Source organism: Ammodytes marinus (assembly GCF_949987685.1).
Source record: "Ammodytes marinus genome assembly, chromosome: 14".
In the NCBI taxonomy this organism is placed as follows: domain Eukaryota; kingdom Metazoa; phylum Chordata; class Actinopteri; order Uranoscopiformes; family Ammodytidae; genus Ammodytes; species Ammodytes marinus.
The window spans coordinates 11,645,903-11,658,560 of NC_137218.1; the positions used below are offsets into that span (position 1 = coordinate 11,645,903).

Sequence of the window (12,658 nt, forward strand, 5' to 3'; positions counted from 1 at the left end):
CAACACACACACACACACACACACACACACACACACACACACCACACACACACACACACTGCGACATGGTGATATTGTGTTACCTTCTGGAAACTTGAGGCCAGGTTGATGGATGTCTTTTTAAAAGGTAGAGCAGGAGATGCTGTCCATCTGTGGCTCCTGTTCCCTTCTCTCTTCTACACACTTAGGCGTGTGAATGACCTGTCTGGTTACATTCAGGTAATGGAAACATTTAATTGTATCCATATATATCAGATGTGGGAAAATAACTTATACCATTGTCTGCAAGTACTGTAACCAGTACAATCCTGAGGTATTTTAATTGCACACTACTTTATATTTCCACTGAAGACTATGTAATCAACATATAATGAAAGGTGAATAATAAAAACATTTTTACAACTGTATGAATCTGCTTAGAGTTGCCAAGCATTTTCAACAATTCACACTCTGACCTACTAAATAAAATTTAAGTGAAACCTCGGTTTGTGTTGCTTTTACTTAAATATTATCAAAAACACTGGATTATGAGTTCAAAAATACACAAGTCTATTTTCTGAAACATCAACACCACCTCTTTACACACATTGATAATCTGATGTTGCACTAATCATGAGCTATGCAGAGAGACCAGCGAAGCTCTTTTAAAGATAACATTTAAAGTCTGATAGTCTGTGTGCTAGGTCAAGCCGTCTGCCAACTAAAACAGCATGCATAATCCAGAGACTATTAAAATGTGCAAACAAATACATGAAGAGACGCGTGCACAGGAACTGAGAGAGGGATCCTTCCTTTAACCATGATAAATTGTGTGGTCTTCATATTTTAGATACATTAATCGCTCCTATCCTTTTAACCCAGTATTTGTTTTTTTTACTGCCGCTCAAGTGCATATTTCTAGTTTGATCTTGAAAAATACAAAATAAAAGCGTGGTCTTTGGAAAAATGAGGGGCACAGTGCACTATATTAGAGACACTCGCAGAATATCACTTACTTGTTTAATTCATATAGCGGGGCCTGAAGAACAGTATTATACACCACATTCATTATTCAAGTCCTCTCCATTATCAAAGTGCCCAGAGAAATAAGATTAACCCAGCCGGAAATAACTCACAGTGGCGTGATTTTTTTCTTCAAAGCACTTAGCTGGCCGGGGTACAGGTCTGCACACAAACTCAGATTAGAGTATATGAAGATATAATCACCGGAAATTCTGCTGAACATAGTAATCCTCTCTAAGAAAAATAAAATGTGGTTGTAGTGTAGAGAGGGGAATGGGGGAAGAGAAGAGAGAAAAGGAAGAAAGACTTGTTAGAGGGAGGCATGGGTTAGAGGGAGGAGAGATCACATTAGGAAAGGAAAGATAAAAGAAAAAGGTAAAGAAAAAAGAAGGCACAAGGAAGGAAAATAGGAAAAATGACCGAATGAGAGAGGGAAGGAAGAAAGAAAGGGAAGATGGATGGAAGTAAAGGGAGGATGGAAAGAAAGGGAGGAGGAAGAGGGGTAAAAGAAAATCAAGAGAATGTTAAAAGAAAAAGAAAGAAAAAGGCAAAATCCCTAATGCTCAACATGTCTTTCATCCCGACTGTGTGGATTTAGATCTTTTCATTTCCAAGTTGATCATGTCAAGGTGAACGTGTCCCTCTCGGCCCTGACAGTCCGACACTAAACTCTTGTGACAACAGGAGCACCCAGAGGACCCACAGTCCAGATGAAGATGCTGCGAGGGCCATCATCATCATCCAATCTAAAGTCCATTCACACAGCTTGTTAATGAGCTCTTCACTCTGTCAGCTTTGAATTTGTGCACAAAAGAAACTGAACATGAATTTCCAGATCCAACAGAATACGGCTTTTGAATTTGGTCGAGATTCTGCACAACAATAGGGATGGAATCTTTTTGTTTTCCTTAGTAAAAAAAATGCTGAAAGTTACTTTTGAGACGTACAGTAGGTACCACCTTTACAGAATATTCATGCACTTATTTGATTATATAATTTGCCCAGGCTCCTGTCCAGAATACAGTAGAGCGCTGAAACATAGGCACAATGTGTATTTTGTTGTGTACATTGTGTGTGACTGACCATGCAACATGGCTTACTTGTACAAATTATTCGGATGCACATCACCTCAAAATCTAAAACGAGATTGTTTTCTCTTTGGTAATATTAAACCAATATGTATGATTAACAATTTGCCGCGTATCCTGCGGCTAATCGAGTATGGGGGTCTGGCCAAATATCCAGGACAATGACAGAAGGAGAGAGAATGCTTAATAAATCATAGCATTGGATGGAAACATATCTATTAATGTGTACATTCTGGACTTTTGATATAGCCTTGAGGGTGAAAAAAACATATAGACAAGAAGTGAAAAGCAACTGGGTGTCAACACGTTCCATCACCCCAAGTCCCGGGTGCTGACTGAGGGCACACGGGGAAATAACAATGGCAGCACCACAGCTCTCTCTCTCTCTCTCTCTCTCTGTCTTTCTGACTGTCTCTCTCTCCTTCTTTCCGCGGGGCTGTGCTTTTGAAGACATACATGAAACCCAAGCCAGGACCTGAAGGAGGTCCCCTGGCAGATGCAGCCACCCGTCCTCCCTCCACCCTGAGTCTGCTCCCACTGGCCCCAGGCCCTGAAGACAGGCCCGAGGCTAATCCACCAGGAACACAATAAAGAAGCAGCAGAGGGAGCAAGCACTGTGTATGTCTGTGTGTGTGTATGTGTGTGTTTGTGTGTGAGTGTGTGTGTGTGAGTGTGTGTGTGTGTGTGTGTCTGTGTGTGTGTGTATGTGTGTGTGTGTGTTTGTGTGTGTGTGTGTGTGTGTGTGTGTGTGTGTGTGTGTGTGTTTGTACAGATCAAGGGGAAGAACACAATTATTTTATTATTATTTTATCAAGCCTCTCTTAAACACAGGTAAAGATCCTGATCAGCCTTGCATTGTACACACCCAAAAGATACTCATGATGCTTACATGGTGTCGGTCTATAAGCATAACGATGTAAAGTCCCATTGCGAGGCGTTTGACGAAGTGAGATACCTGCTTGATCCCATCAGATCTGTGTTAGAAGGAAGCTGGTGTGATTTGGTTGAATAACGGGTTACATTGCCTTGGGGTGATTAAAGCTCATTTGCATACTTTAAAAACATTCCCACATGGGGGTTCGGATTGGTAGCCATGATAACAGATCTAAACAAATCTTATTTTATCCTTTAATGAGGCCACATGATTATTTATTTAAATTATTATCACAAAACATAACTGTGGAAGGTTTTGACGTTGCGACTGATCGTGATATTCATGAATGATCTTTCTGATTCAGCAGAATCACATCACCCTGAGTGGGATTCTCTACACAACAGCCAAGTGAAGATGTATAAGTAGTGAGACTCCTAACTCTAAACATCCATTCATCAGCAGTGGTGGAATGGATGGATTTGTGTACAGCAGAAGGTATAAAATCCATGTGATCACCAAAAGCTTACCTCATGTTGATGCGCTGACATTGTTACTCAGAATGACTAATGGGTGCGACAGAAGTCACGCACTAGAATTAAAATCAATTTAGGAGTATTAGTATTTTTTTCCAATCCAAAATGTAATGACCATTTAAATATGATCTGTATATCCCCTCATTACATCATCTTGAACTAATAGGAGAGTTTATTTGTCCTTTGAAAGTCCTTCAGAAAAAAGGCACGGGAGGGATGGTTCTACAAAGTATTGGGAATATTCCAACGCGGTACTATAAAAAGCACAGTTTGGAAAAGGAGAGTGATTCACTTTATTTAGTAATGAGGGAGCCACGGTTCAGTAGCGCACATACACACAGCTGAACGCCACACAAGAGACCCAACCACCAGCAGGAGCAAGCCTCCCCACAGCTCTCACATTGCATCAAGTCACTGACTGACGGGTACATTGTCCAAGGCAAGAGGGAAAAGAGTGGTGAAAAATGTTTCTCTCTGAGAGCTCTTCAAGTCAGACAGGGTACGAGCTCGCCGATTGGTTGAGTGCACTCTACGAAAAACTGGGTTCTTTGGGAGTTCTTTAGGGGCTGAATGATTTACAGAATCATTTATATTTGAGCAATCATTTGAACTTCTAAACGTTTCTGCATTTGCTATTTCTGCACTCAAATAAATAACAGAGCACTTGTATTGTGTGGTTCCCCCTGGTCCTATTGAAAAGTAAATGATCAACCGATCACGTAGGTAAGAGCCAGCGCTGACACAATTTTAAAGTTTCATTTGATGTTTCCTTGTTTTTACTTTCTGTTCTGCAATGACTATTCCATTTTGATTTTAATAAAAGAGACTTTTTTTCATTTCCAATACAGTGGTTAAGCAGCCGAGACAAAAGCCACAAGGACATTAAATGTGAGAGAACACATTTTGAAAAAACAAATAAGCCAGGAATGATTTAAAAAAAAAATTTGTTATACAAACAGTAGGGGAGAACGGGGTAATATGTCACACGGGTTGGTTGTCACAATCGTTATATCTCGGAACCAGAAGGCACTGTCTGTGAAATTTTGGTATGTAAATATCCAGAATTGGGATCAGAGGTCACCTACATAGTCTTCCATGGAGTTAGACTGCTGAATTTGAGGTGAGAGGACTGTTTGTGTTTTTTATGTCAAATTGAAAATATTTAGCTCCTCAGTATTTTTCTTCTAGGCGTTTGCAGAATGGGTTTATAACAAAACACTTGTTACCCATGAAAAGTGTGAAGGGTAAACTATAGTTTAGATTGTGGTTAGCAAGCTAATTAGTTGTCAGGCGGTTGTTGGCCTTGAACCCAATAACAAAATAAATTGTCAAGCTGTATCCTCACTGACACCCCAGAGAAGGAGAGAATAGAGCAGGAAAAGGCAGCTAGCATGCAAATTAAAAAAGGGCAACACAATCAAAACAACCCAGTGCATCCCAAACTAGACCAGCTGCCAAGGCTACAGTAAGTTATGTAGGCCTATTTGTCAACTTGACAATGCACTTCAACTTTCAAATTTAGTTCTGCTTTCTTGCCTTCTTTTTAAGATTATTCCCATTAAGATAACATTGTGACAACCGACCCCTTGATGGGGTAGGTTGTCACAATGTGTAAGGGTGTCTTTGATGATTAATTTCTTTTTTATTACAATAAGATAGAACATGTGAGGGGTACACATTTCAAGCCAGCACCTTAAGCTTCAATTTAATGTAGGAATGACTATTGAAAGATGCTTAGGTGATAAGCAATTCTCACTGGAGTAAAAAGTGTGCCTACTTACCCCGTTCTCCCCTACTAAAGTCAAGCATTTCCATACAGTGCATTTCACAAATTTATTTTTTATCTGTCAACACATACACTTGTAATGTAATCAATGCAGTTTGATATAATTGTAATAAATAGGTTGTTCAAATATACAAATAACATCAAAGCTTGATCATATATTAAAAGGTGATTTTAAAAAAGACAGTGTTTTTGATTTCCTTAAGATCAGATCATACAGTGTTTAAATCAAATGTATGTTGGGTCTGGGTGATATTCAGGAGCTGCTTTTCATATTCGTAGACCGGACACAGGACTTGACATCTTCCAGAAGTCCACATAATTCAACCTGGTAACCTGTGCTTATCATCCCCTGTAGAGCCTTTTCACACGTTACCTGAAAGACAAGAAATTAGATCAGCCATTCGTGAATGTACTTCCACTGTCACTCATTACATTGCTATGTCATTTGTTTTCACTTCTGCAAAAATAAGGGTGTTCCCAATTCTTACATTTCGGCCTTTATTATACTTCTTCAAGTTTCCCACAAGCGCCGCCATTTTTCCAGTGTGATGCAGGATGTCATGGACTTTGCAGAAGAACTTATCCTGTAATGAACATGAGCAATAATGTTTTACCTTCTAAAAAATAAATCAGACAATGTGTCAATAGATGAAAAAACATGCTGTTAAAATCTCCACCATGGATAATTGTTATTGTTGCCTTGTGTTCTTAATACTCCATTTAATTTCTAGTTAAGAAAAACAATATAATAATCCAGCCACAAAAAAGGGGTTCTATAGCCACTGTGGGTTGCTTTGTAAGAGACATACACAAACAGGGCAACTACAGAGGATAACTAAAGAGTACACCCAGAGTAGGAATGATTTCAAATGCAATATCTTTTTCCTTTTTTTTAGGCCACAAGCTACAACAATAACAGAAAAACCCTGATTTAGAATTCTCCATCAGAGTTACTGGCAGTTTAAAGGCCTTGGAAACAAGCCTAGACCATAAAGGAGGCAAATTGTTTCTGAGCAATTAAAAAAAAAGAAAATACAATCAAGTTTTTGTACGGCCAGTTCATACATTTTTATTTTTTAAACAGGATTTGGCAGAGAATATTTGGACTCCGTTTTCTTGCTGGCAATGGCTCTGAATATGAATGTTTATCCCAAGTAAACAATAAATGAATACAATAATAGGAATACAGGTGCAAGTGTATGACTGCACAAATTAGCCCAGCAGATGAACTACAACATAAAATGTTTCAAGAACTCCCCTTACCCCACATTGTTCACTGCCTTCGGTCAGATGCTTTACAGATTCCACAAAGAGTTCCTGCAGCACATATTTGAAAAAACAAATGTGTTAAATGAATACTTTGGACTTTAAACGTTTAAAAATATAATACATGAATGAGCTGAAGAGCTAACAAAGCAGAACACACAGCTCATCATGTGCTATCAGATAAGTTCCTTACCTGAGTGCAAGTCTCTTTTTCAGCCAGGTCGAAAATATGGTTCAGGATCCGGTGAACGTCCAACGTGTGGAGGTGGCGAGGACTGACAACAGCTAGATTAATCAGCAGAGCCATAGCAGATACTAGCAGAAGCATCCCCATCTTTGTGATACTATTTCTTAGGTTTTTGACCTCAGGAAGAAGATAATTCAGTAAGCCTTTGAAATTATCATTCAGATTGTTGTGAGGTCTTGGCTGAGAATGCAAAGTTTATACTTGTCTAGCCCACGCCATGGCCACGGTTTTTCCACTTATTACAAAGCAAATGAAGTCAGTTTGTGGTGTGGGAGAAGATGTGACTAAGTGATTAGTGTGTGATTGACGTGCAACCAAAACTGATGAATGTTTCTCTGAAGTCAATGGGTAGTTCCCATACCACTAACAAAACCCTTTTAACTAATACATGTAAGCAAGCATTTACTGACATTCACCAGAGATTGTCAGATATTAGAGCCTGGGTGTTTGACAGATAATATAATGACACAAGGTTCTAAACTTAAAAAGAGACCAGCATTACATTTCCGAAGTCTGATTGTGTTTCACGCTGACATTGGCCAATTTTACAGAGCACAGACTTAAATATGTAATATCAACAACAACCATTACATGCAATCAAACTTGCTGGAGGCTATATTCAAATGTGTAGAATTTGATGCTAAATCTGTCTATGTGCCTGCATTAATTCAACACTATTTGAGTATATATATATATATATATTTCAGTCTTTTGTGTCTAGTTATGACATTGTGCGGTAAATATTAAAATGCACATAGTGTTTATTATGGTTTAAGTGTTACTGATCACAATCTCAAAGAGCTGCTATGATACTTTTCACAATATATTACTTTACATGGCATGTTAGTAAAGTAAGATCTTCATATTTACAGCTAATGAGTTCAAGTTTAAAACTATATTGCGTAACTTCTGTTGCCCCCATGAGGAATTCTGAGGAATTACAACAACACTGTGGAGCTGATATGCTCAATCAACTTTGTGTCAACTCATTTGCTAACGGCTTGAATGTAACAAACATTCATTAACATAAAAACGTTATGCACTATAGCTTTAGAAGGAGTACTTAAATGATAAAATAGAGTAAAATATAGTAAAATAAACAAATATTTTAATTTTTCAGGGTAATTTACAGTTACAAAAAATACAATGATTTAATGTGTGTAATGATTTAAGTGTGTGTAACCTCAACTGCATGCTGGTTATACCAGATGTACAAGAAAACAGACTTCCTCTTTTGCCACCAATATCTGGAGTAAGCCACTTGGGGGCCCCCTCTCCACCCTTTCCTCCCAGTTGCTGTGCTTTGTTTGTTTAACCAGTTGCCTTTAAGTTCTCACATGGCAGCCTCCCTTTATTATGATGGAATCCCCAGATACCAACTAGAACCTTCAATCTGAAATGCTATCTTGCAAAACACTAACCCAGAGTTGTGGTCATTTGACTAATCTAGGAATAGGCATCATCATGTGAGCACAATATAAATATAAATATTCATGTCCTCTGTACAAATCTTACAAACCAACCTTAGAAACTAATCCTCTCAGTTGATTTGACTAAGTGGTGAATTTTTCAAAGCATTTTTTGACGAGACATTTAAGGCACTTGGTGGTCTGTGGCTACAGGGCCGTGCCAGCTTTGCACAGTTAAATCCTGTCATGATGCCACTGAGACAAATGCATCACCGTCAAGACATACACTAATAGGAAACGTATCAGTGAAGTTGATCAGGTGTTGATTTCCTGGATACTCAGAAGAATTCTGAATTGTATCTAGAATACTAATGGGAGACTTCTGAAAGCATGAGTCATACTGTGATACGGTAACCAACAGAGCTGTTTATGAGGCCAGAATATGGTTGACAAAGAGACACAATCACAAAGTAAGCAAAAACTCAAGCCTGTGTTTTCTTTACATAATGCAGCATGCAACAAAGGACTCTTGGCTTGAGGGCCTCCAAAACAATGAATTTAAAACTACAAGGGAAATATAATGACATGAGAACTATTTAATACTTATGTTGGACTGTCATTTTAATGCCATGCTTTTGTACAACCATAAGTGGATCTTGATAATAGTTTAATAAAGACATTATTTTTAAGATACAGTGTTACAACCTAGGTATGGTACACAGAATAAAAGAGTAAACCCTCTCTTTTTTAATCTCCTTCAGGTTCCTGCAACTCTCCAAGTCAATACTAATCAGAACATTTTTATTTTATTTTCAAAATGGTAAAAGGTCATGATGCAAAAGGTCATTACATGTTTTTGGTGCTTTTCAAGGGCAATGTTCATGATGATGAAGAAGAGTCTGAACCATGCCACTCAAACAGGTGTTATTGGTTGCTATTTGAGCCATTGATTCACTCTCAGACTTGATGTGCACAACACTGGGAGATAATTGTCACCCCATGATGCAGGAGATTCAGCAATCAAGTGCCTCAGAGCTGGCACATACTAAGTCACACAGCACACACACACGTCTCAATTGAAACTTAGCCTGGACAAGACCAAGCTCATTGTCCTTCCAGGGAAAGACTGAGGTAACCCCCAACCAGAATGTAAGGAACCTGGGGGTGACACTTGATGATCAACTCTCCCTTACCGCCAACATTGCTGCAACAACCCATTCGTGTACATGCTGCACCACATCGGGAGGATAACAACTTCCGCTAAAAGAAATGTAATGTAAAGTAACACATACATTGAAAATGTATGGAGGCCACTGCTGATGTCAACACACAAGAAAGTCTGTTTAGCCTTTGACAACGGTAACGTTTGGGAATGCATACTCTGGTCTGATGAGACAAACTTAGTTTTTTTTGGAACTGTTGGCACAGCAAGGGGTAAGAAAACAATGAGAATTGCGTGGACCCGAGATTGAAGAATGAAGGGAATTGTACTTCATTGATTTGATCATGAATTTGTACATATACTGCAAAATCTTGAAAGAGAAATTGCAACATTCTCTCCATATTCTGAGTCAATAGGCACCTTTTCAACACAACAACGTGCCTAACCGTTTTTCCAAGGCCACTGCTGCATACTCAAGAAAGAACATTGTGAAAGTGCTACAATGGCCAAGTATTTCATCCGACCAAAGCCCTACCCTATTGAGAACCTGCTGGGAATTTTGGAGTGGAGCAGTACTCCCCATCAGCCTCCAGGTGTGCATGGGACAGCATATCACAGACTTCATGTCAAAAAGGTTCAGTGCAGCATTGAAAAGCAAGAGAGGACATACAAATGACTAAACTACTACATGCTTGTTGGGCGGACTCAGTATTTATCTTTCTGACCCAAAATAAAAGCAAAGTTGCCTGATTTACTTATGTAACAGACATACCTGTCTGTTGAACAGTACATTTCAATTGTGTCATCTTCCTATATAGTCTAATAGACCATTTCAAAATGTAATTCATTGTTGCAGCAAGGCTGGCTACAATGGAAAAGGGGGCATTTTTAAATATATGGGACTGACCGCTAGTCAGCAGAATTAAAGCCTCTAAGATAAGTGGGGAAACCTCTTAAAAACATTAATTTCTTATTTTCTGCATACAACTCATCTTGTATTGCTTCGGTAATTACACTTCTCTTAAGTAACCATTTCCCTTAAAGAAAAAGCCATGTGTTTGCCAGCACTCTGAATTTGAGGAGTCATTTGGCCTATTTTCCACATTATTATTTTGGCATTTTGCGATCAATCTTATCATTAAAAACCTCTCTGTGAATTCCATCTTAATTCAACATACATCTTTATATGAGAGCAGCAAATACATTTCGAGGCCACATAGTATAACAACAGGTCAAAGCAACAAATATAATGCATTCAAAGAAATCCAGTATGAACAAATCTAAATCAATAGGTCAATTGTGTACACAAAACATTCGAACGGAACTGAATTTGAGACTATTGACAGAGGTTTTGCTAGTCCAGCTGCCTTCATTTTCAGCTGTATAAATGTCATTCAACACGTTTTTAATACTTTTGTAAATGGCGTTAAGAACAAGGTTAAGAAACCTAGTAAGGAGTTTTAAATACTGAATGAGGTAAGACGCCTTGCCATAGGCATCATCAAAAATCAATGAAATGGAAAATGTGAAAGAAATTGTCCTATCTGTAAATGCAGATTAACATGTCATACACACGCAACTCACAGGTAATACCATTTATTCTTCTTTTTAATAGGATTACAATAACTATCAAGTATATAAAACAGCCGTAACTTATGTTAAATACAATGACAAACAAAATAAATATGCACATGTATTTGATAGTTCTCCGATCTGGGTCAAAACCTCTTCCGTGTTTAATTTTCTATTTGAAAATGGGTTTGAGAGCAGATCCGAGTACATACCCTTTATCAAGTTGCTACTGTGCGTGCTGTGCTGATTAAAAACAGTTTACCAGATAGATACAGTACAAATAAATATCTGTTCATTGACTATTTATGACATTGTGTGTTGTAGTATTGAATTGTGCTGGCTGTGTGTCATAAAGACAACTCAAATCAATCTTAACAATAGTACTGTATAAAAGACACTCCTGAAAAACAATAAAATAACATGAAAAACCACAATCCAATCATAAAATATAATCTAAAAAATAAATAACCCGATATGAATCTAATCCGAATTAGAAAACAGGTCTGCTAGTTTCCGGTATTCCTCTTCTTGATGCAGTCGGAGAGGTAGGTCACAAGATCAGGGATTGGTCTCTTGATGCCTGTAGATGTCACATTCACCAGCAATTCCTCACAGTTTTTCTGAAAGACAAAGAAATCACGTAGGCTCAGTGCACTGTCTTTTCCTTAAACATTCCTAAACTGTGTCTCGGATATTGACGCTGCATTTGCTCCTAACACAGATTTTGACCTTCTCATTTGGAAAACATGATGTCAAAAGGGAATTCTTACAATGCAGCGCGTGACGAATATCTTCAAATTCTGCACAACTGCCTTCTCATCGTCCCTCTTTCCAAAGTGGTTATGGTGATGCAGGATATCGTATACTTTGCAGAAGAACTTGTCCTGTATGGAACATAAACACAATATAAGCTTCTCAAAATAAACCATGTCGAGAGACACACAAGTCAAATTATGCAAAAGAAATGTCATTGCCATTTTCATTGTGATGTGTCTCATGCAGTTACTGTGTTTGGTGTTGATCAGAAATTATAAAAATATGTAAAAGTAAAAAGACTATTTCTGAATAACAACGCTTCTCACCTGACAGCCTGAGCCTCCTTCAGCCAGATGTGACACATCCTCCACAAAGAATTCCTGCAGACCATAGTAGAAAAGTTAGATTTGCTTCCGACAAGTGTTTTATCAAGAAGACTCACCAATAAATTGTTGCAGAAATAACTATTCAAAAGAATATATTTAGTAAGTGAACGCTTACCTTGGTGAGAGTTTTACTGTATTTTTCAGCTACGTCAACAATTATATTCTTCAGCTTAACTCCAGGCTCGTGAGTAGGACTGGCAACAGCAGGATAGACCAGTTGAACCACAGCGACTACTAGCAGAAGCATCATCATCTTCATGGTACTAACTTGTTGGTTGACACCCTCTTGCAATTTTCAGGAGGAACTTGAAATGATCACTCAATTGTCAGCTTGTTCTGATATCTAGGCAAACACAACATTTATACTCGATTTGCCCACGCATTCACCCACGCCTTTCCCCTTATTACAAAAAAGAGAAAACATTTCAGTGAGACTTCAGAATGTTTGAAAGATAAGATTTGGTTGATTAAGCAGATTAGGAAACTCCCCATAACTGAGCTACTTTTCTCTGAATTGAATGTATAGGGTTGGTTGCAATACTAGTTGAAAAAAATATCAAACAAGGGTAATCAACCC

At 38.3% G+C, this 12,658-nt stretch overlaps 2 protein-coding genes across 2 annotated transcripts; both read right to left on the reverse strand.

Annotated features, from left to right (window-relative positions):
* Nucleotides 1–5,412: 5,412 nt before the first annotated feature.
* Nucleotides 5,413–6,883, reverse strand: LOC307260631 (uncharacterized protein; the record flags this gene model as incomplete). The annotated part of the gene is made up of 4 exons (XM_080040907.1): nt 5,413–5,656; nt 5,772–5,867; nt 6,547–6,600; nt 6,743–6,883. 4 exons carry the CDS (start codon nt 6,881–6,883, stop codon nt 5,537–5,539), a joined length of 411 nt encoding a protein of 136 aa, XP_079897033.1. The 3' UTR covers nt 5,413–5,536.
* A 3,682-nt stretch (nt 6,884–10,565) lies between these two features.
* On the reverse strand, nt 10,566–12,400 carry LOC307261164 (uncharacterized protein). The gene is made up of 4 exons (XM_080041631.1): nt 12,197–12,400; nt 12,022–12,075; nt 11,710–11,823; nt 10,566–11,559 (listed from the first exon to the last, which is right to left on the reverse strand). Exons 1-4 carry the CDS (start codon nt 12,338–12,340, stop codon nt 11,446–11,448), a joined length of 426 nt encoding a protein of 141 aa, XP_079897757.1. The 5' UTR covers nt 12,341–12,400; the 3' UTR covers nt 10,566–11,445.
* Between the last annotated feature and the right edge of the window lie 258 nt (nt 12,401–12,658).

Bases quoted from the DNA above. Each gene is read 5' to 3' on its own strand.
- LOC307261164 (XM_080041631.1), bottom strand. From the start codon at position 12,340: ATGAAGATGATGATGCTTCTGCTAGTAGTCGCTGTGGTTCAACTGGTC. The intron at 12,076-12,196 runs GTAAGCGTTCAC...TATGGTCTGCAG, and splicing joins ACAGTAAAACTCTCACCAAG to GAATTCTTTGTGGAGGATGT. The intron at 11,824-12,021 runs GTGAGAAGCGTT...TGTTCCATACAG, and splicing joins AAGGAGGCTCAGGCTGTCAG to GACAAGTTCTTCTGCAAAGT.